Source organism: Zosterops lateralis (genome assembly GCF_965231275.1).
Source record: "Zosterops lateralis genome assembly, chromosome: W".
Lineage (NCBI taxonomy): Eukaryota > Metazoa > Chordata > Aves > Passeriformes > Zosteropidae > Zosterops > Zosterops lateralis.
The window spans coordinates 22,556,614-22,580,353 of record NC_139801.1 but is presented as its reverse complement, the minus strand read 5'-3'; the positions used below and the strand labels follow the sequence as shown (position 1 = coordinate 22,580,353).

At 39.1% G+C, this 23,740-nt stretch overlaps 2 protein-coding genes across 2 annotated transcripts in view; both read left to right on the top strand.

Moving 5' to 3' along the window:
• LOC310922240 (17S U2 SnRNP complex component HTATSF1-like) overlaps positions 1-12,140 on the top strand; it is a gene marked incomplete at its 5' end in the record, with an annotated part of 28,499 nt that extends 16,359 nt beyond the window's left edge. The window contains 6 exons of the mRNA XM_083882697.1: positions 1,137-1,236; positions 1,782-1,868; positions 2,356-2,493; positions 2,867-2,905; positions 8,809-9,013; positions 12,072-12,140. Of these exons, the coding sequence (XP_083738823.1) occupies positions 1,137-1,236; positions 1,782-1,868; positions 2,356-2,493; positions 2,867-2,905; positions 8,809-8,820 (376 nt within the window). The 3' untranslated portion in view covers positions 8,821-9,013; positions 12,072-12,140. The remainder of the gene's footprint in view (positions 1-1,136; positions 1,237-1,781; positions 1,869-2,355; positions 2,494-2,866; positions 2,906-8,808; positions 9,014-12,071) is intronic.
• LOC310922137 (transcription cofactor vestigial-like protein 1) lies at positions 11,869-23,355 on the top strand. Its single transcript, XM_083882535.1, has 5 exons — positions 11,869-11,943; positions 12,740-12,945; positions 13,553-13,972; positions 16,035-16,094; positions 16,728-23,355. The coding sequence occupies exons 2-5, from the start codon at positions 12,759-12,761 to the stop codon at positions 16,766-16,768; spliced, it is 708 nt and encodes a 235-aa protein (XP_083738661.1). The 5' UTR covers positions 11,869-11,943; positions 12,740-12,758; the 3' UTR covers positions 16,769-23,355.
• The last annotated feature ends 385 nt before the right edge of the window (positions 23,356-23,740 follow it).

The following is a 23,740-nucleotide window of genomic DNA, read 5'->3' as shown; positions in this document are numbered from 1 at the left end:
ATATACTAGGTTTTGAGTTGTACCTTGATTCATTGCTTTTGTCACTTAAAAATTATTCTTCTCCCTTTTGGAACCAAGAAGATGTAGATTAAAGAAGAAAAAAAATTGAATACTTTTGATATTTCAATGAAAGCAACATTCCCCTAAGCATTGTAAATAGTAATGCAGAAATGTTTTCCCATAGTTAAGGGGAGCAAAGGTCACTTGATATCTTATCAATTAAAGCTAGAAGTATATCTGTCCCAAAGATACCCTGACGGTTCTTGCTGTAAGAAGTCTCCAGTGTGTAGGCACGTGTATGAAAATGATGAAATTGCATTTGACTGAAATTTGTGTGAATAAAAGGACTGTGTTCCTTTTGAGTTGAAGAGCATAATTTACTGGTATAACTACTCTCATTGGAAATCCAAGTTTTCTTCAGCTAAAGTAGCAGGTACAAGAAGAAACTTAAGATTTCCCCACCCCAGTGTATGACCTTGAGATTTAAAAGTGTAAGTAAATATGTGGGGGTTTTTGTAATAGGATATGAAATAGGCATTTCTACAAGAAGTAAGATTTGCTGTGAGAAGGGAAAGTCTTAGAACAGATGTGCTGGGTTACATGACTAGTTTGTGTTAGTGGCTCTACACTGGGGAACAAAATACATCTTGTAGTAATGCCTGTATAAGAGTCGAGGTGTTCTTGCATGTTCTTTTAAATAAAAGCAGTTAAATTTTACCTAGGGGAATAGTGGATCTCCTTTTTTACAGAATAATTTAGGAAAAAATGTGAAATGCTGACATTTTAATTGCACTTGAAAACAACTGGTTCCTTTATCTGAGTTGATATTAGGAAGGAATTAATACTTCATAAATATTTTGTCAGTGTTTTAAAAAATACTGTACTTTGAAAAATTATTTATATTCACTCTATGAACCTTTAAGTGCCTTAAAACCTCAAATGTTTTGTAGCAGTATAGCAGTAGTAAACCTGGGTAATTACTGTGTTTTTTAGAAGAATAACTTAACTCTTTGTGTCAAAATATATGTTAATATATTGCAAGAAATGCCAAATTAATGATTTTTTTTTCAACAAATACTTGTAGAAACTGAAGAAAGCCGCAACAATATCTTCTTACTGTTGCTTCATTTCATTAGACAGTTGGATTGGAGGCCAGAGAAGAAAGATGGAGCAACTCGAATGCGGCATGAACGCATCATTATTATCAGGAATATGTTTCACCCCAAGGACTTTGAGGTAGGAAGATGCAGTTTGCTTCTGTAGATTGTGCTGTTAGGAGTTAACATCTGAACTTTCTGCCATACAAATTGTAGCAAAATTCTAAACAGATGAAAACAAAATTAAACTTGCTGTTTGGGAAGGGCATTCTCCTGTGCCAAACATCTGCTTTAAATTCATTAATTTCTCTCCAAAAACAAGAAAAAAAATGTTGGTAAGAGCATATTTTTCAAGTCAGGGTTTTTCACTGTCTGAAAAACCTATATATATGACAATATTCCTTCCTGGGGTGGAAAGAGGAGTAAACAGCAGTAATGGTTAGAATGGAGAAGCAAGTACAAAATAGCTTTATTAGCAAGTATTAAATTTATTAAATTAAATTTATTAAATTCATATAAGAGCTGTCTGCCAACTCCCAGGTGCCTTTGAAAATGCAGCATAACAGCACTCAATTTATAGACTTTTAACAGATTGACAGATGTGTACCACTGGCGATGGAGCAAAAATAAAGCTGAGAGAAGTGAGTGCTTGTGTTTAATTAATGCTGTGTAATTGCTTTGTAGGACCCTTTAGTGCTAAATGAGATAAGAGAAGATCTGCGGACAGAGTGTGAAAAATTTGGTCAAGTAAAGAAGGTTCTCATATTTGATGTAGGTATTTTCACATGTTGTGTTGGCAGAATTGATGTAATGTGCAAAGGTGCAAAACATTTAGGCTGCTTTAAATATGAATGGAGCATTCATTTGAGTGTGTTTACTTCATGGAAACTTGACTTAATCTTTCAGTACTCTAAAACTTTTGGAACTTAATGCCTTAAGCACCTGTCGACTTCAGACTATGTAAAGGCCAACTAACTCTTCCCAGGAGCTTGGATACGTGTTACAAGTTTGAAAGTGTATAGATACATTATTTGTAGCTAAGCTAGCTGAAATATTTTTTTGTTGTCAGTGTTAAAAAATTGTGTTCTGTGTGCCAATAGAACAATGTATGGAAACTTGAGAACTGAACTTTTCAAACATGATTATGTATGATCAGAATGGAGCTATATCCTGATTGATTTTATAAGACAATATAAAGGGTATTGGAATGAATGCATTAGTTAGAATATTATTAAATGCAAGTTGCCTGTCCTTACAGAGGCACCCTGATGGCATCGCTTCTGTGTCATTTAAAGAAGCAACAGAAGCTGATCTATGCAAGCTGACTCTAAATGGAAGGTGGTTTGGTGGCCGTCAGCTCAGTGCTGAAACATGGGATGGTGTAACAGATTATCAGGTAGCCTTTCATGGTTCTGTTTTATCAAATATGTCTTCCAAACACTAAATCTGCTTGAATTCTGGGAGTCCTTGGCATTCTTGTCCCCATACCCTTCCCCTGCCCATGCCTGCTTTATCTTGCTTCTCTTCAAAAGCTATAGAATGTCTCCAAAAATCATTCTCAATTATTCAACTTAGCAAAAAATTAGAGGACCTGTTTGAGTACTGAAAGTGTCAAGTTAGATGCTTAGCCACTGGATATACAGATCTTTAGTTCACAGACAGCATTGAGATATTTCTGTAATATAAATGTTTGTTTAATTTTATCTGTGTAAATACTCATTTTGACAAGTATGATTCCATAATGATATGTATAAATGCTTCTTTAACAGGTGGAGGAGACTGCAAGAGAAAGGGAAGAAAGGCTTAAGGTATGGGAGTCATTTTTAAAGGATCCGGATGCAAAGGAGCAGCAAACTACATCTGATTCAGATTCTGCATCAAGTAGTGTTAAACTGCCCAAAGGGAAACAACCTCCAGAGGTTAATGACACACCTAAGGAGAATGCAAATGATGAAGCTCATAAGAGGGAGAATAATGGTGAGGGTATTAATGAAGATGGAGATCCATCCACAGACAGCAGCCTTGCAGGCAGTGATGGTGAAGCTGATACATAACATCTTTAATACTTTATGAAAGCATGATTTTTAGGGTAATGTTTGAGTGTATCCCTTTCTTCAGGGTGACTGCAGACAATATTCATATGAATATAGATATATTAGAATGTCATCAACTGTGTGCTTTGAAGTTTTCATTAAAAGCAGTATTTAATGAGGTTCTAAAAGTTTATATTAATTGGCTGTTCAAGTAAAGTAGCTCAAGTTTCCAAGAATGCAGTAAAACTCATCAGACTTCTTTTATTCTAACTATGCTTGTCAGTGTTTCATCATGTGAGTGTGAAATATCTTCCAACCCTTAAGTTTATGTAACTATATATAACTTACGTAATGCAAAGCTTTTACAAGATTTGTGGATTGTACTGTTAATTTTCCTGTAGCCCTTGAAATTCAGTATTTCAATAATTTGTGTCCTGGAATGTTGGATCATTTTATGGAACAAGTGCTGTGATCCATATAGGGTGAATGCAGTGGATGTGTTGCTATGTATTAGGTGGCAGATGATGAGTAGTATCAGGTCACAAGCTTAAAGAAAGTGGCAGACAGTGTTGCCATAGCAACCCTAAGGCAAACTGAGTGAAGAGAGGTTATTAAATCACAGCATTCAGCAAATTAGTTTTTCCTTCCCCTGTTTAGATCTTCTGTTGATGTTGGATAGAGGCTGGAATTATGTCAAGGAGACTAGAAATGCATGAACACATGTATTCTAGGCCATAATAATATTGGTTTTACATTCTCATGGTCTGTATGCAGTAGGTATCAAAATAGGCTTTTGATTTTTGTGGTGACTGTTAGTTCTTGCTTTTATATTAGAGTAAGAGTTTTTGTTAACTTTGTTAGCATGATGAATGTGAGTTCCCAACATTTTAGTTTAGCTCTGTGTGCTCTTCACAGTGGGGAGGATCTTCCATATTTCATAAAATTTAAATGCTTTTGGTAGCTCAAACTGCAGTTTGTTGTGCAAAAGTTAGAATACTTTAAAATATGCTTTCAAATAATGCTCTTATATGGAAAAAGCAAATGCTAGTCCTCTTCAAAATATTTCCAAGAACAAGGACTTAGAAGATATTCTGACTTTAAATATCTTAATAAGTGGCAGGCTTTCAAAAATAACTGGGGGAAGCTGTTTTGGGCATAGTCATTCTTAATTTAGAATTCCACTATTTTGATAAGTAAGGCTAGAAGAACATGGTTTTAGGCACTAAGCAATTAAAAATTTATAGCATGCTGTTTATATGGATGGTTACCAGTACACATTTGCAAGGACGATCCTTTGATTTTTTTTTTTTTTTTTTTTTAATTCATACTGGATTGCAAGAAACCATAGATGCTAATTCCCATGTTTCCATCATGAGGTAATCAGAATACTCTGAAAATGTTATCTTCAAACCTTTTGCTCTGAGATTACCATACAGATTTTTTTCCTGAATTCTATATGGTTGTCTAAGTTTATTTTGTTGGGATTTTTTAATATATAGTCAATATGTGTGGGTGGCTATGCCAACAAGAGCATCTAAGTTATCACTTGCCATTGTGGTTATAAATTACATCTTTTGTGACAAAAATAGCTGTCATATTTGAAATCAGGGGTTAAAAGTCTGGGGGCTCATAATATGCTGATGTGACAAATTTCCCATTTTGAGTTGCATTATAAAGAAGAAATGTAGCTCTTGCTAGCTAAAAAACAAAGTCCATTTTCTCATCTTTCCAAGTGTGTGGATTGTGTGTTTCAGCAAAGCAGGTGTTTGAAGAATTCAGGAAATCTGGAACACTACCTGGTTAGTAGCTGCACATAGTGGTATATTCAGATACATTTCTGGATTGTGTTGGTTCTGCCTTAGTTATTTTTATTGGTAAGATGCACCACAGACCTTTGAGAGCTGGAAGTGTTTGCATATGAGGAGTGTAGTTTAGTGTAGTGAGTATTGCTTTCAGTGCTCTTTTTTTTTTTCTTCTAGCTTCTAGACTGCAGGCTTTAGATCTCTTACTCTTCTGTTTTGTTTGCTTTTTTTTTAAAGGGAGCCCAGTTGTGTAACACTACACAGTTAAGTCACTTGTTTTACAGTGGAATTACAACTGATATAGGGAAACTTGTGTAATTTATATATAAAACTTGTTAAGTTCTATGAAGCCTTATCATGGTATCAGATATGGAAAACAAGGTTAATGTTAGTGTTTGAAATAAGACTTTGAAAAACGAGGAGTTGTATATGCAGTAAACTTTCCTCTCTCCAATTGATGTGCAAATTTGACTGGCTTGCTGCAGAAGTTCAATGTGCTCTTAGTCCTTTCACCTTCTCCTTTAGACTTCACACTAAATTAGAGCACCAACAAAGACAGACCAAATGCTTTACTGACTTTTCTATTAACTAGGATTCTTAAGAAATAAAAGCTGCTTTTCCATGCAAATATGTTGTTTTCAAGTGTGGCATTATACTCAAACTTGTATTTTCCTTTTGTCTACCTCCATTTTCCCCAGTAAAATGTAAAAATATATTTTTATAAACTAATAATTGAGTTATTGAGGCATTTAGTAGTCCAGGAAGAGGTTAATGCAGATGTGACTCTTTTCAGTAGATTTTCATTAAAACCAAATTCTTTAGATGTTTTCCTTTTTGAAATTATTTATGACATTTTTATAAATCAGTCTGAACACAAATCAAAAATTTTCACAAAAGTTAAAATTTCTATTTTAAAGAACGATTATGGAATTCTTATAGTATAGAGCAGTAATGTTTAATAAGAAATTTTAACAAATCTGAACAAGCTGAGTTGCTTTTTAAACTTACATATTTTTCTTACTGATCAGCACCATACATAAATTGGTCAGAAATTAAAACCTTAAAGAAATTTTCTCTTTATTTTTTCAATTGTAAGTGTTTTCTAATTACTTTTCTTGCTCATTAGAAGTGACAAAAACAACCTTTTACTCACTTTCTAAGGTTTTTTTAGGTCCCATTCCAGTGTTCCAGTATACTGCATGTTCCTCCATCCCTGTGCTTTTGTTGAGAGGTTAATTTTGAGAGAATCTGTATCCTTTCCTCTGTGTATGATGAAAACAATAGCTAGCAGCAGGTTGAAACAATTTGTGGATAATTATTTTTGCTCAGTTTTGAACTAGAGAAATAGTTGTTTCTACCAATTCTCCATGTAACAAAATGGATGTAAAGCCAATTAAATACAATATGACAGAGTATTAACTGATCCTTCAGCATAATTTGGCAGAATCACTTTCTGAACCATCCAAAATAATTGCTTAGCTTCAGGATAAATTGGTAGTTTGCTTTAGAATTAAATGCTGTTCAGTGGTTTTCTGGGAAGGAATTTTTATGGAGTTACAGGTATTCACCAGAGATGATGTGGCTGGAGGAGCATGGCCAAAGTAGACACCTGGAAACAAAAAGCCTCAAAATAAAAGGCTTTTGAGGTTTTCTCTTTCTTTGCAGGTTCTCAAATGTTCGTATATAGGTGTAAAGAGAGAATTAGTTTCATTTTGCATCAAAATGTTTATCTGTTTCTCCTTCTGGCTTTTAAAAAAATTTAAATTGAATTTCAATCCCTCGTACAGCTTAGGTTTTGTATAAAGATTGCAATTCACTTAAAATCTTTACTATGTCAAATGTAGTGCATTTTAGCTAAAACATGTCCTAGACAATATTCAGTTAAGGTTAACCTATTAAAAATTACAAATAATTAGCTTAATTCACTTAACAAAACTTGAAGGCATTGGATGCTTCATAGAAACCCAAACTTGCCTTTCATCAATATTCATACCCTGAATTCTTGAACCTAAACAAAACCAGATTTGGGAAAAAAAAATGCATTTCTATAGATTTTACTTGGATTTTAAATTCTTATTTTAATTTCTGCATTTGAGGAAACATACTGCAGTATGGTAAATTAATTCTGTGAGTTGTTATTTGTGTTGATTTGACTTGTGTATATTGTAGCGCTCATTATAGCTCAATCTCTTACTGTCAGGATACTCTGAAAGTTCTATAAAATATTTATAGAATTATGAAACCTTTTGCAGCAAACTGGTTTTTTGCTCATTCTGTAATATGAAAGTATATTGTTAGATTAAACTTTTCAGTAAGTGGACTTGGATTTTTTTCTGACAGGTGATTTTCTTTCAATAAATTAAGCATTTTCATTTATACTTTAGAAAAGCAACATTACAAAGCAAATGGTATTTGAATAATATCTAGACTTGTGACAGCATCTGAGAATACCCTTTGTCTTCAATTTGTTTCTTAAAGGGGTTGTGTTTTATACTACCTTTTTAATAAACAAACTCATGAACAGAACAAGCCTTTGCTGATTAGTTTTAAGATAACATATTTGTCTTTTTTCCTCAGTAAAAGATACCATAGCATTTGATGCACAGGGGCTTCACTTTATAAACCACATGTGTTAATGTGCCAGAGCTTCCAGTTGGACCCAGTAGACACGTTGCTGGAACAAAGTGGGATATGGTATTTGTTCCCTATTTATGGATTTGGTCTCAGACTTCTTCCTGGCTCGTGGTGTTAGCGGACTTGCATGGAGAGAAAAGGAGCAGGAGGGATCACTGCAGACACCATAGTTAAAACTGAGATTGTGAAGATGTTTTTAATAAGGATTTTAGAGTAGAATTTTAATTTTTATTCTCAAAGTTTTTTTTAAATTTTTTTTTTCTTCAAAGCTTTGACACTGAATACTTCAAAAGCACTGGAAATAAATCATTCAATTCCTGTACTGAAGAACAGGGATTATAATCCCATTTTACCCTGTAGTTCTTTCTAGGAGCTTTAAATTGATGCCATCTTAACCTGAGGAGAGCTTAAACTCTCAGCATGAGAGGAAGATCTCAAATAAAGTCTTGAAAAGCTTTAGCAAAGCAAATCTCTGCCATATGAGACAGTTTAGAAAAGGGAGTCAGAGAAAGAGCGATGATGATGTTGAGGGCTCTTGACCTGGTGGTGGACTGGAATCCAGTCTGTCTCACAATGAAAATGTGTTTACGCAAACAATGTGTCAATAAAAGACTAAGCACCATCACGGGAACTCTCCCATCCCGGTAGTTAAGTTGTTCTGGGAAGGGCAGAGGGAATTGGATCGTGCTCTCCAGCTTTCTGGCTGAGTAAACAAACTCCTAAGCTACTCTATAGAAGACGTAATGTCAACAGTTAGGTGAACCCTGTTTCAGCATTTCTGGAATGGCTGCAATTTTCTAATTTTGGTAAACTTGGCACAAAAAAACCCAAACTCTTTCCTGCTACAGCCCTTACAGAACAAGAATGATTTTTTTTCTTCCCTGTAGTTATTAAAACAGATCCAGCAAAGCAAAGTGAGAAAATTGATTATCCAGTTTATCTGGGTTGGAAACAGGTCTCTTTTTCTCATTGGTGCTTGCAGTTATCAACTTAAGTGTGAATATTCTGTAACATGGCAATAGGAAAAGTCCTTTATCATCCTGAGTAAGTTTGGTTCTCTGCCATAACTTGTTTATCATCTTGCTCCAAACTTTTCCGAAGTCCGCAGTGTCTTCTTTATTGTGTACGTGTTGTCATAAAAAACAAACAAACAAACCTAAACCTACTTACAATCCTATTTTCCTCATTCCTGAAACCTCCTAACCTGGTTGACTTGTTGGGTTGCATTTCATGCATTCTTAGCAGATAGGCTGAAGGAAACGCCTCGTTCTGCGCAGCTGAAGGCTAGAAAGTGTGGGGAGTTCATGAACGCGGCTTGTCTTCTGCAGTCACTGCAGTCTGCTCAGAGCTGGCGGGGCCCAGGAAGAATCCTGACCTGCTGGACACAACATGAGTGTCTCACATCTAGAAAATATGACTGGTGTGATGCTGCTGACAGTGAGTTAAGGTAGGAGAATTCACTGACTTCCTCAAATGTTCCCTTATTTGAGGAAGAACCTGATGAGAGGGAATGCCTGCTTGTTAAATTGTGGTTTAATACTTGCGAAGTGGGAAATTTTTTGTTTTTAAAACTGGTTTGAGCTACATGAAATCAAGAATGAAGAGTTCCCTGTCAGATGCTCCAGTGGTGGGAAATCAATACTGCTGGCAAGGGTAGGGAATGTGAAAAACATTGTAAAGTATTAGCTCTTGTGGTGAGCTGTCAAGAGCCACCACACTTAAGCCTGTGTTGGCCATGGGTCCTTGTCCACCTCAAGGAGAAATAACTTGGACAAATACTTGCACTATTTTGCTATTAGTAACCCATTCGAAGAGTAGTGTGACATGAGCTGAGTCCATTTCACCCTGAGCTCCACTTCTACTCTATTTTGGCAATGGTTTGTGGCAGACACAAGTTGGAAGGATTTCTGCCTTTTGCAGACTGTGCTGATGATGGAATAATAGGAAGTTCAGGTAATGAAGACTACAGTGCTCCAAATTTAGGTCCTGTCTCCTGGGATGCTAGAATCCTTATGCCCATATGATCACTAGGAAGACTGATGTCACCTAGGTTATACCCAGCCTTTCTTTGGCTACTTGTTGGAAAGTGCAAGAGATTTTTAAGGGAAACAGTGGAAAAAAAGAGATAGGTGCCTGATACAGGTTAGCACATGGTCAGATTGTAATGAGCCATGTGTAAATGTATCAATCTCTGAGGGTCCAGCCTTTGCAGAGAAGTGACTAAAATTAATTAGCGAGACTGCTCTTCAGAGGTGTTTTGTAAAGCAAAAGGTTTAATAAAGAAAAATTACAAAATAACAAATGTTACAGAAAACAAATGAAAAGCCACACACAGGTGTCTGAGAAAATCTCTGACACCCTGCTAAAACACTCCAAAAAGCCCTTTACTTTCTTTTGTGCTCCTTCCTAAATACTGAATGTTTTAGGAGGGACAATCTGGCCTGCTGCCAATAAGATCACCAAGAGGCTTTGAGTTACACTCTCAGAGTCCAATCCATGCTCTTGTGCTGGCGCTGAGCCAATTACATAAGAGAAGAACACAGAACTTTCTAATTAAACTTCCTAAAATGTCTAAAGGTAAACTGAAACTCTTTCCCTATTTGGAAACACCTGCTGGGGGTGTGGGGAATGCATTCCTACAGGTGCCCTTTTTTTCTTTAAAATATAGTATTTTTCCGGCATTTTAACTGGTCACAATCACACAAGCTTCTGCACACAAATAAACAATGTTAAAGGAGCCCAGAATTAATGTCAGGAGCTAGTTAAGCATGTTAATAAAGTGGTACAAAGACATAATGGCTAGTACTGAGTGAAGAATGGGAAAAGTGATCCTCTGGGCCGGCGCTAATGCTTTCTAAATTGTATGTTGATGTGTAGTGCTGGAGCAGAGTAGGAAAATCTGCTTTGCTTCTTGCTGTCAAGATGACTTCTTGTCCTTTCTCAGGCCATCTGGTTGCTCATGTATTTGCCAAGCTTTCACTCCTTGGGTTGGAATTTTCAATGGCAAGTGTTGGCCTCCGGCTGAGCAAGCATAAAGTTCCTTAACCCAAACAGCGGGATGCTTTCTAAAACAAGACTGGAAAAAACAGTGTCTCTTCCTGTGCTTGAAGTCCTTCCAGTTCTGTGATTGGGTTGTGCTAGTTCCTGCTTCCTCTCATGGGCCTTGGGATGGTGCCTCTAAATTGGGAGGAAGTGGTTCTTTGTTTAAGTTTTCCATGTCTGGGAAAGCTGGGTCAGTTTTATAGTTGTTAAAGATGGTCTTCTGAATCAGTGTGACCTTGCAGTCCTGTTCCCACTGCTGTGTTTAAGTGAATCTAGGAGGATGGGGCAAAGCAATAGAAATTCTAAAATAAGGACTAAGGACCTCTTGAGTTTGGACATGAGTTGGCAGTTGGTGACAGGAGATTAAGGCTGGCTGAGCAAGTGACCATGAGCCAGGGAGAATTGAACAGAGCACATGGTGGTGGGAGATGGAGGTAACAAGCAAAACTAAACATGGAAGCAAATAATAAACATGGACAAGAAGTTTGGAAGTTTGTAGGTGAAGGCTTAAGCATTAGAATGAGGATAGATTATGGCTTGACAACCTTAATCCTCATATTTCTTAATATCTGGATACTTGTCTTACAGCCTGAGCAGTTTTTTTCATGTGTAAGAAAATTCTGAGAAACCATTTGAAGGCAGTCTTCACAGGCTGGATACTCTTCAGAGTATCCTTTGAGACACAGATGAGTGCAATGTTTATTGGGAAGCTTCTGAGGGTTGGGGGATGTATGACTAGGAAAGAAATCAGATAAATGTGTTGAACTAGGTTAAGCAGTGCTGTGTATTTCAGGGTTAGTTGGATGGAAACACATATCTAATGATTCATGAGGTTTTATGTGGTACAACTGGCTATTGGACAAAGGTTGCCCTGATCTCTGAAAAATAACAGCCTTCCTTTTGCTACAAAGGTAAATCAATTACACTATGCAGTGTCATGAGCTGACAATGAGACTGGAAAATTGAATAGAAACACTAGGCACTTCACTGCATTTGTAGCCTGAGCTTTGCTAAATATGATTTTGATTAGAGCAGGACTTGTGAGCTCTGGATGGGAACTTGCTCCCTTGTGGCCAGAAACCATACAAATGCATGAAAATGATGCTTCTCCAGGGCAAGCAGTGACATTCTTTGTCCTGCTCTTACCGTATCTGGCAGCAAAGATTTTTAGAGAGAACAAAAAGGAGTCTTATAGTCTTCTGTTGACTTCCTGCAAACTATTTTAGTGTAGTTCCTGCCTTAAACCTGCAAATTCTGGTCAACCCACAGTGTGTGTGTGCTTCAGCAGTCTTGTACCAAAGTTTTAAGCAGATGGCAGACCCACCACATTCCTAGGTAAGTTGTTTCAAACAAGAAAAGATTATTTCTTTTGTTGTTGTTGTTTTTTGGAGTTGTTTTTTTTTACTTGAATTTGCCATGATTTGAATTTCCAATAATTTAATCTGAATGCCTTTTTCTAACAGGTGAAGCAACTAATTACTCTTAGAAGTCTTTTTGTTTTGCAGATCTGTGCTGACAGTGATTAAGGTACTTCAGACTTTACCTTATCTAAAATTATTTTCAGCTCTAATGTCGTATAGTGGGGTTTGGGGTTTTTGTTGTTCTTGTTTTGTTTTTTTTTTCACTCTGTTGTTATGTTTTTTGAACAACACAAAAACCTAAATTGGACAAAGCATTTTGATAAGTTCACCCTGAACTTCATTCAGGGATAGTGCCACCTCTGAATTATTTTTTTAAGTGTTTCAGTTCTTCCAGGGGGCACATTCACATAGTGCTAGGACCTAAGCCCAGACTTAAACAGTCAGGGTGAGGAATGAAAGCTGGTGGGTAGATGTGCCCATTCTGCCCAGGTATTTCATTTTAGAAGTATCTAATAAGGAAATCAGTAAAGAAGAGGTGCATGGAAAAAGCAGAAAAACAGAATCTAATCCTACTAATAAGTGTTTTTCTGGCCCCTATCATTTTTGGAAGGAAGCTGGGTTCACCACTCACTAGGCAATTGAAGTTGAATATTGTCTCTTTGACCTGTCTGGATTTTTTTTTTGTTTGTGTTTTTTGGGGTTTTTTTGGGGGTTTTTTTTGTTGTTTTTTTTTTTTTTTTTTTTTGGTTGTTGTTTGGGTTTTTTTGCAGGGACTGTCGGTCATTGAAAATGGAAGAAACAAGTAAGCTTTCCCCAAAACTGAGTAAAAGCAAAGAGCCTGTGAAAACAGAATGGGGATCTCAGAGCATGGTGTTCACCTATTTCCAAGGGGACATTAACAGCATGGTAGATGAACATTTTTCTAGAGCTCTCAGCAATGCCAAGAACCCCCAAGACCTGAGCACAAAGCACAGGGGTAAGACTGTTGTCCTGAAAAACAGTGAGCTCCTTTCCAAATGTGAGCCTGGTGTTGGATGAGGGTGACTGGTTTTCACTAAGGAATTTAAGATCCTAAAAAATTGACCTTAAATTAGGAATTGTGTGCAAACAGAAAGCAAGAAAATCATACTTGTAAAACCCTAGGTTATGTAGCTGGAACTTCCTGGGTAAATCCCTGTGATTGCTGGAGTGAGTCCCAAGCTTTCCATGGGCCTGTTGGCAGGGCTAGGTCATCATTTTCCAGCTAAGTGTTCCGCATCACTGCTGGATGCAAAAAGTGCATTATGACTTAAGTTGCCATCTTCACAAAAATATTTGTCTAAGCTTGCAGCTCTCAAAAACCTAAGTTGGTGGTTGTGTAGTACACATTTAATACTTAGTAGAAACATTGATGGTGGTGGTTTAATCTGCTTTTAGTATGAATTTGTGGTTTATTTTTAAGATAAGCAGTAATAAAGTTATTATATATTTCTGTAAAAATGAATATGAAATCTGGTAGCATTCCCTTAGAAGTCCACTGGAATTTGCCTTGGGAAAAAAGTAAGAATTGATGAGACTTCAGATGCTTTTTTTCTTTTTTTAAGGAGACAGCATGTCTCCCCATAAGTGGAATTTCTCTTCACGTTGCTACAAACCATATCCATCATCTTCTTCAACAAGCATGGCAAATTCTGCTCTGAATTTTTCTGCTGCTGGTGTGGTAGGCCAGTGCCAGCCATCATCTCTGCATAGTTGTCCAGCTCAACCTGCAGATTTATGGCCCTTTCCTCCAACTGGGACTCCCAGTGTCACCAGTTCAGTGTATCTTCACACACTCCCTGACCTGCATGCAGCTGATGAGCTGATCTCTGACAGGAAATACAGTTCTCTTCTTGGCCTCCTGCAACAGGAAAGGTGTTTAACATCCATGCAAGAATGCACCATGAAGCAACACTCAAGTTCTGCTTGTATGACTGGACCTGCAAGGTTACAAAATATGAGTCAAAGTTCAGCTCCTGGGGAAGGTAAGAGAATAGTATCACTTTATTCTTTGATGACAACTGATTTAAAGTGACAGAATAATACTGTCTGTTCCTACACTTTTCAAGCTGGATCCAACTCACAGGAATCTTTTACAGTAGATAACCCTGATATGTACTGTGGTACTTGGGATCAATTAGCTATATAGTATGTGTTCATCAAAAAATGTGCATTGCCTACTCACACAATATTTCACCTTCTGGCTTACATTGGGGAGACATTTTAAGTGACTATAAGCATTATTCATAGTGCTAACACAATCTCTAATACCCATGGGTATTAGTTGTGGTGTGTACCAGATGCTCCCTCACTGGGACCAGAAAGGGGTGGCCAGGAAAGATCCCTGAGCAGTCTCTCTTACTGTGCAGGCTGTTAATTATGTTCTGAGTACAGGATGGGAAACTGCAGCCCTTGCCACTATGGCCAAGGGTTTTTCTCCCTCAGTCTCTGTCTGTAGCTGGAATGATGAGGGTACAGGGGCTGGTGGACCAGCCTTGCCTTGTCTTCTGGCTAAGAGCTCCCTGCCATGAGGCACTGCTGCCCTGCCTGCCAAAGGCTGTCTGCTCCCTGCAGATTTCCCAGAGCTAATGCAATTCACACAGTGATGATTGTTGCTCGTTTATTATATACAATTACTAGGAATCCCAATCCTAGGTACTACCAGCACACAGCAGAAAGATGCCTGAAGTTCATTTATGTCCCCACAGTGTCTAGATCTGCTGGATAAAATTGCTCTCTTGTGAGTAATTCTGCCTTTGAGAAGCTCTCTGGGGTCAGGCTTCCTGGCCAAAGTGCTGAGGCCTGTTGGGGTACATCTGCATTGCTATTCCTGGATGTTCCTCAGTCAGGCAGCTTGACCCTGGTCTCCAAGAAAAAGGGTTGTGAAATTGTTTTGGGAATCTGCTGGAAAAATACAGTGCGTCCTACCTGGTGCTTCTAAACAAAAAAGATCAGGCATGTGAAGAAGCAATCCTGAGGCTTAGGTTTTGAAAAATAAGCAGCTGTGAAATACCTCCTGGTTACCCAGTTTTGAAACTGCATCAGCAGGAATTTGGCAGAATGTAGGCTAAAGACTGCCTGCAGATACAAACAGGAGTTTATCTAGAGTTCCTCTTTTGCATATACAACAGTTATGTTGTTATGAGGACCATGATTGTAGGTGTTTTGCTAACTTATTACTGCTAGAATGTCTAATGCCTGTCTGTGTCTGTTCATGGTAGAGTGTCTATATCTTCAGCTTGAATGCAAACTTTCTGCTCATGGTATATGAGCAGAGATTTTGTGTATGTGTTGCATAGGCACTCACCCTAGACTTTGTGTAGGTAGTGAATGACAGTTTAATTGCTTTAAAGACATTGTCTGAACTGGGATCTCATTTCAGAACAAGGTAAGATGCCCTCTTCCCCCTGGGGGACAATGCAAGCCTATCAAGGTTTGGGAGCCCCAGGAACTGACTCCTTCAGAAAAAGAACTATTTCATTAAATTAGTCTTGTGTTGATAACAGGGAAGCACTGCTAACAACAATGGACTGTTTTTCCCAAAAAATCAGAAAGAAAACGAGTGAGGAAAAAATTGAAAAGGAAATTAAACAGTTCAGTATTCCCCAGCCATTACCAATTAAAGCCTTTTCTTTCAGGATGTATACAGGGCCATTCTGAATATTCGGGAGCCTCTAAACACCACACATGTAACACCATCCTTGTCATTATCAAACAGCCCAACAAAGATTGATAAGAAATGGCTGGTCCATGTTCACAGGGAGTTTTTGGCAAATCCCTAGAATGTGTGCATTTAGTTTGGCTGTAGGAGTCCTTATTTCCTGGCTCTATTTGTTAAATATACTCCTTGCTCTGTGTCATGTTTCAGAACAGCTGCTATTTATATTTATGGAAGTCTATGTTGCTGTGCCAGACAGCACAGAGCTCCTCAGCACCTGTGCTATAGGCTGGGCTGCAAAAGCACAAGGTTTCTTAAGTAACTACTGTCTACTTTTATCTCTGTGCTGAATCTGCTCATCCCCAGTACTTTTTTCTTTTTTTTTTAAGAGAGGAAAGCAAGCTCTTACCAAGGCTCAGAAAATCCCAGTGTAAGCCATGCCACTGCAGGTGAGTAAAGAAACCAGCAGGTTTAGAACAAATCAGGCAGCAGCCTTGCTTATGCATGTAGTATTAAAGATGCTTCCTTGTTTGCTTTTGTATTTCAAAAGCTCCTTTTTCCCCCAGATACAACCACCACTTCCCATAACTACATTAACAAAGAAGAAAAGCACTACATTATATTAAAATGAGATGCATGATTTTTTTTTTGACCCCATCTACCTTAGTTGTTGTTCTTATAGCATCAGACTGCCATTTCACAATGCCTGTTTTGCACTTGCTGTCCAAGTTTCAGATCCCAGCAAGATAGAATGGCCCTTGCTTTGTACCTCAAGCACACATGTGCTAGCACTGCTGCAGTTTGCACCAACAAACCCACCATACTGCTGGGTGAATTGTTCTAAGAAATTATTCCCAAAGCATTCAGGCTTCTGTATTTTTATTGGTCTCTTGATACTGGTCATACACCAGTGTTGGTTCTTTGATGTGCAATGTTTTGAGGATACTTTGAATGGTCATTCAGGTTGTTCTAGTAAGGGTTCTTTTGCACCAGATCCAAAGGTGCAATTTTGTTTGCACAACATCTTAAGACATTGCAAGGACTGTGCTGTTTGACTGTCCTGATGCTGCTGTGTCTTTCAGGTATTCAGATTCATGACAGAAGACGAGATTTGTACTTCTAGCAACTGAATGTTTCTACTTTGTTCTGAAAGAGAAAGTTATTTCTGTGAGCTTTTATTATTTGCAACTGTGAATCAAGAAAAAATGAATTGCAGCTATCCTGTGTTTTTTCTCTCAGCTGGAAGAATACATGTGCTATTTACTGTTTGGGGAATGACAAAATAACCCTTTTCTATACAGTAAATAATTTCTAATGTTTGTGGTATTAACCTGTCAGTATGTTTGCTGTGGTGATATATTGTTTATTTAATGCTTTTCATGTAGCCCTCTTGAAAGGACTCCTGCACTTTTTAATCTTTCTATGTTTATTAATTTACCGCTTCCTGATAAGCACAATTCTTATCAATGCAGCTGATAACCCGTAAGTGCAGGGATGCAGTTAGCAAAAATTCAATGCTGCAACTTCTTAGCTTGATTTGATATCTCCATATTGTTTAAAATAGTCTTAGGCCACTGGCAAGAGACTTCAACCACAGGCCAGCAAAACACATTATTGTATTTATGTTTCGAAAGTGCAGCAATTTGTGACCATACTTGAAATTCCTAGGGATACTCTTCAGAAGTTATATAATATACTTATGCCTGAAGGTTCCCTTTTGCCCTCTCACTAGTATATAGTCATCCTCTAGAAAGCCATGAATTCACAGTAGCTCTGTGAGGAAACCTAGATTCTCACTGTGTGTAATTAAAATACCATTCAGCAAAAAGCTGCAGGTAGGAGTGTTCTATTTTCCCAGCTTCTCTGCAGGTGTAAAAGATTCTTTTTCTAAATAAGTTCTGTGGGTTTAGTTTTTCCTTCTCCATTGGTTATACATTAATATAATATAATGATGCATGATTAGCTTTTTCTGACAGCTCTATGCAGTTGCTGAAGGCAATTTGACCTCGTGATTTTATAGAACAAATCTTGAGCTGGTATAAATGTTTGTGACTGTTGCACCAGATATCTCTGCTGCCACTGCTCCAGTTATAACACCTTGGGTAGTTTTATAAATAATATGAATTTAGCAACATCAGGTGTTTATGGTACTAATTTACAAACTGAGATTTTAAAAATAATTCTTTTTTTTAATTCTACAAGTTTGCTCTAGCAGTTACATGTTCTACATCAGAGATCACAAGGGGAACTGTTTTAACTAAACTAATAAAAGATACAATAATGTCCTGTCTCCCTATAGATGAGCACTGAAAAAAAAAACCACTCCTTTTTAATATTTTTACAAAAATCCCTTTCTTCTCTTTTAAGTTTAAGAATACTTCTCCAAGTAGTTTTCTTTTGCTATCCCACGTCACTTAATTCTCTGATTTTAAAGGCTACATGGTAATATAATCTGACTTCCTCTATGGCCAAAGCAAAGATTTCCAACCTGTAATCTGTACATCTGTCTTACTGGCATGTGCTATAATTCCAGTGAACTATAATTCTATTGCTTCAAAATATTGAATTTTTTTTCCTCCCTCTTCCATCCCTTCCAAAGGAAAATGCTTATATAATTTCTCTCCAAGGTCTGAGAAGACAGTCTGTTTAAATGCTCTTAAATGTAGTGCTTCCTTGAACATTTTGTTTTACAGCTGGTAATATTCAAGGTGACTTATAAAGCCCTTGGTTCTGGTGAATCAGCCAATTGGGGTTGGACAGTGTGTGGGGGGAAAAACCCTTGTTTTAAAATGCATGTCCCTTATTGCAATTTACCTTTAATGATTTAGTATAATAGAGTTTTGAGCATTTCACAGCAGTTCTCTACATCAGGTAGGCTTTTCATTATACATGTATAGATTAAAACAATATAGGTACACATATATGCTCCTCTAGAATATTGTTTGTCTGGAGTGGAGTGTTTCTTGCTCTCCAGACTAGGCTGTTGCTGTGTTCCTGTGCTGCCCTGCAGGAACTGCATGCTCCAGTGACTGTCTTCATTCCCATTCAGTGTGTACTCTCCTTGCTGACAAGGACTTGGCAGCCAGGGCACTGCATCCAGCAGCTGCCATCTGGTACTTCCCAGTTATTTTTGGTCCCTCCTCTGAATGCAGCAATCCTGGAGGTGATGGGAGAAGGGATGCTGGATGTTCCCCTTTCAACAGCTTCTGATTCCCTGAATGCTAATAGATCTCTGCAGAGACCATTCTGAAGGATAGACAGGGACCAGGTGTTACATCCCTGGAAATGTTCAAAAAGTGTGTGGATGTGGCTCTTGGGGATATGGTTTAATGGTGAACACTGTGATGCTGGGTTAATGGTTGGATTTGATGATCTGGGAGGTCTTTTCAACCATAATGATTTTATGATTTTCGATTAATTTACTGCCCTGTGAGAAACCACTACTTGCCTTTAATTGTTTCCTCTAGTCCAGGAATAACTTGTTTGCACAGATGTCTTTTCTCCTGTTTTTTTTTTTCTGATGGGCGGATAAGATGTCAACTACATGCTTTATGAGCTCTGGTCAGAGATTAATGCATCTCTGAGATGCATTAGTCTCAGAGATTTATGTCAAGCACTGGACATGCCTGCCCTGTGTGGAGTCTGGGCCTTTTTTACTCAGCTGCAGGAACTAGTGTGCATTTTTTCCACCATATGTGTCCCAGGACACAGATACTTTGCAGGCATCTTGTTCTGACTCCTCACATGAGCTGGCTCTGGTCCAGGTCCTCCTCTAATGGTCAGATAAACCTTGTGGGTGGCTGGGAGCATCGAGCTGGCTTAACTACTCCACCCTGCTTTAGTCACTCATTAGTAGTGTTAAAAACAGTCCCAGACTGCAGCGACAAACACTTTACCAAGCATGGTAATCCTGGTCCATGGTAAAAGTATTGTTGCACCGCTTTGTTATGTTTTCTTGCGGTGTCTGGTTTAAAACATTGGATGTTTTAGGCTCAGGGCTCTATTCCACTTAGCTGCTGACCCACTGAGAGTTTGGTGCTCCTCTGAGCTAGCATATGTCATTACACTTGGAGGATTTCAGCAGAAAACTGGTGCAAACTGATGGTTTTGGTGCCTTGGTATCTGGGAAGGGTTTCAGTATCACAGGCTGCATCAGAGGGCTGTGTGTTACTAGTCTGACAATATTGCTGCATGAGCAGCTGCACTGTGGTCATATCCTACAGATCACAATTTGCTTGCTGAGGAGGTGCAAAAGTGACTGAGAGGTGGGCAGGCAGCAGATGGGCTCTCCAGGACAGCACAGAGGATGTTTTCAGGTGCCTGGAGCAATAATGGAGTTGGCTAAGCCAATGTGAGCCAACTCAGATGTGGTGTTCCCCAAAACAGGGTCCAGCAGGTGTGCCCAGGGTCCCCTGTGAGCCACCATGAACCTGGCTGAGCCTAATGCCAGGAATTCACTGCTGATTCATGCTGTCCCCCAGCCTGGTTTCTAGGTGGGGGTTAAGTTGGATGCAGCAAAGCCCTCAGAAAAGTGGCTGTTTCCCTGACCTTCATCCTCACCTCTGTTACCCCATCTCCTTCCATTGCCCCAGCCCAGGATTTGCAAGCTCTGGATTTGTGTCTGACCATGGACAGTTGTGTTTTCCCCATCTATCTTTCTCTGAAAGGCTAATGCTGGAATCAGCACAGGCTTATAAAAATATTATCAAGCAGCATTTCATTCTGGACTGCCAACAGTATTACAGCTCCTGCTTATGACTTCTCCACCTGAGGTAGGGATAAAATAACAGCTCTTTCCCACACAAAAATACAAAGTTTCTATGTTCTGAATTATAAAGCAATCAATTAGCTCCTGTTTTCCCAGAGCAAGGTGTCACTTTAGATAGATCTCTCTGCCAAACAGAAAAAAACAAATTGAGTGGATAGAAGGAAACTGAATGTACTGAACACCCAAAGGACATCTCCAGCGACTGAGCACAGCCTAAAATAATCCTGTACAAGCTGCCTGTTGGACACTGTCACCCTGAGCCTGGAGAGCAGTGCAGAAGCACCCATGCTCCATGGGCTCCATGTGAACTGCCCTAACATCATGAAGTCTCAAGCATGTGCTGGCTAAATGATATATAAGAGAAGTTGCCATCTGCAGCTCCCCAGCCAAGGAACAATGTGTGTAGTCTGGGTGCTGCACTCAACCCCCTACAGAGGAAAGCACATCAACTAATTAAAAATGATGGGCGATAAGGAAAGTCCTCCAACTGGACTTTTTGATGCATAAAGTTGTTTTGGTTTTTCTTTTCTAAGGTAGACTAAGTAGATTCTAAGGAAAACTTCCTGGCTTTAGTGAAGCTGTCACATAACCAAGACATTTGAGGCATGTGATACTATCACAGTTCCACCCCACATTATTTGTTGGTACTGGATTTGTGCCACATTTTAAGAAAAGATTAGCATGAAAACACTCTTTTTTCTCTCCTTTCCAAGGTTGCACTAATGACTGCTGACTGTAAGTATGCAAAGAACAGTCAGGCATTATTTTGCTTGCAAATGACAAAGGGACTTTGCTAGCAAAACAGCATTAAGGATTGTACCACTTGTGATGGGTGCCCAACAACCGAGTTTGCTGTGTAGCACAAAGGTGAGTGATTTACTCTGAGTAAAAGAGCAGAGGTAGGAGTGTTTCCACTCTACTCCATGCAGGATTTAAGCACCCTCTTGCTGACATCTACATTTGCAAACAGAGCATGAAATGGTTGTCCAACACCTATCCTGGATGATTGGGACTATTTTTCTGGGTTCAAATCTGTAGGACCAGTATCATGGTTGCACCACTGTTTCCTGCAAAAAAATATTACAGATTAATACAAAAAAATTATTATATGTTTATTAGATGGGTTTAAGGCATAAAATCCACATGTATCACCTCTAAGGTGGTGCACTGAACAGATTTGGTCAGTGGGGCTCCTTCCTGTACCTTGGTGTGCAGACCCCTCATCCACCTGGCGCTGCGCTGAAGATATCCTATTTTGTGGTTTTCTCTGTTTGTCGGTGATTGGGATTGTTTGATTAATAAACCGTTTCTTTATTAATCTGGATTTTGCCCTTGCGTTTATAACAACAGTTTGAGAAGCAGCTCTGGAATCATCCTGCAGGGTGCTGATCCTGCAGTAGGCTTCCAGGCTTCTCTGATTCCAGGCAGTTTTCCCACACTGAGGCTGCAGGGCACAAAACAACCGTGTAACGGTGACTAATGAGAATGGCTGCCTGTCTCTATGAAGAAGCTTGGGAAGGGAGGGATTTTAGGGAAATAAGAGCCTTTTCTATTGCTCCTCCTTGCCTGGGAAAAAATACTTTCTATGATTTTGCAAACTGGGGAGCACGAGAGCCAGATTTATACCTGTTAAGAATAACAGGCAGGAGACAATGTTTCCTCCTTTTAATGCCTTTATTAAAAAAGGGGTCTTGAGGGATGGTCTGAGCCGCCACTGCTCTTCCTGGTCCACCGTCGAGGAGGAGGGGCAATCGACTTTGCAGCCTTTGTTACTGCAGAGCCGGGAGTTTGCCCTCATGGGTGGCCTTGAACTCACACAGGCCGGCCCGATCTAGGGGTATCCCCCCCCTTCTCGGGCGCCCTCCAAGTTACAGCGAGATGCAGGAAACCGTCTGCCAACACCTTAGGGCATAGCCAGGTCAATGATGTCTTTTGTGGGTCTGGATCTTGCGTTGATTCGTCTTGGCTGGGGACTTTCGGTGCCAATTAGGTCCTGGCTCACAGCGAGGCTTCATGGGGGTTTCAGTGATTTCCATGGGGGTGGTAACAGCAGCAGATGCCAGCAGGAAGTAGACGGGGAGCACGTGGCCGGAAGTGCAGGAGGGCATGCGGCCAGAGGAGCCAGGTGGGAGCAGTGGAGGCTGACTCAAGGGGGAGGTAAGGAATTTTAAAAAGGGGTTTTGGAAAAGGGGCATACAATTCAAGAGGTGAAAAACTGGGGCCTGGAGTACAAACCATTTGGAACATTGATACATCTGCTACACAACAACCAAGAGGATACAATTATTAGTGTTATAAATGTGTATTATAAAATTGGCTTTTCGCAAGATGTGTGCTATATGATTAATAACGTTGTGGTAAGGATATAGGATATAAGTTTTCTTTTATTTCTGCTATTAGTAAAAGAAGATTAAGCAGAGTGGTAGTAGCTGATATAAGTATGCTTAAACTGTCTGTTTGGTTGGGATAACATCCAGTGAACATGTAAAGAAGACTCTGCTACTGATACACCAACTATCAGCATCTACCACCTGAAGAAAGCACGGACCAAGGCCCAAGCTGGAGGTGATAATGAAGACACAGCCATGAAACACGCATGCTCTAAAAAGGCGGACCCAAGGAGGGGCCATGCAAAACAGTTCCTGGAATATGAAAACTAGTTTATAGAAATATATGAATATTCATAGACTGATGCGATAGAAAGGGTATTTAAAGAATGTCTCTGAGATAGCAAGGTGTGGACTTGGCTAAATGCCAAGTCACCCGGCCAGCCGTACTTGGCTTTTTTTATGTCCTGATTGTCTTAATTTTTTTATTAAACATATTTCCTAAAATTTACCAAAAAGTGAAGCTCGTTTTTCACTATTTGGGGACTTGTCCAGGATATACCTAGTCCCTAAAACCCCAGGGAATCCAGAGCAAGGGAGGCGCCCTGCCTGGGTTTTTGGCAGCCCAAAACTTTGTTTTTCCTGGTGAGAATTGGAGATTGCAGGTAAAAATCCAAAGAGACAAGCAAGGAGAAAGAAAAAGCAAGTAAGGAAAAGGGAAAAGGCTCCTTAAAACTGCAGTATTTTTTTGCTCTGTAAAAACCTCGTGCACGAAGAACCTGAAAAATAAAAAGGATTGTAAGTATTTCTCAGGTGAGCGGGTTAAAGGGGGTCTGTGTGGTGTGTGAATGGGACACTGGCTGGGTACCCCAGACTGGTGAAACAAGTGTGGTGTGGCTTCTCATGCTGTTCCGTTTTCTCGCAAGAGAAACGGCCAGTACAGAGGTGAAGCGAAAGATAAAAAGTGTGAAAGTGACCCCCAGGTGGCTAGAACAGAATC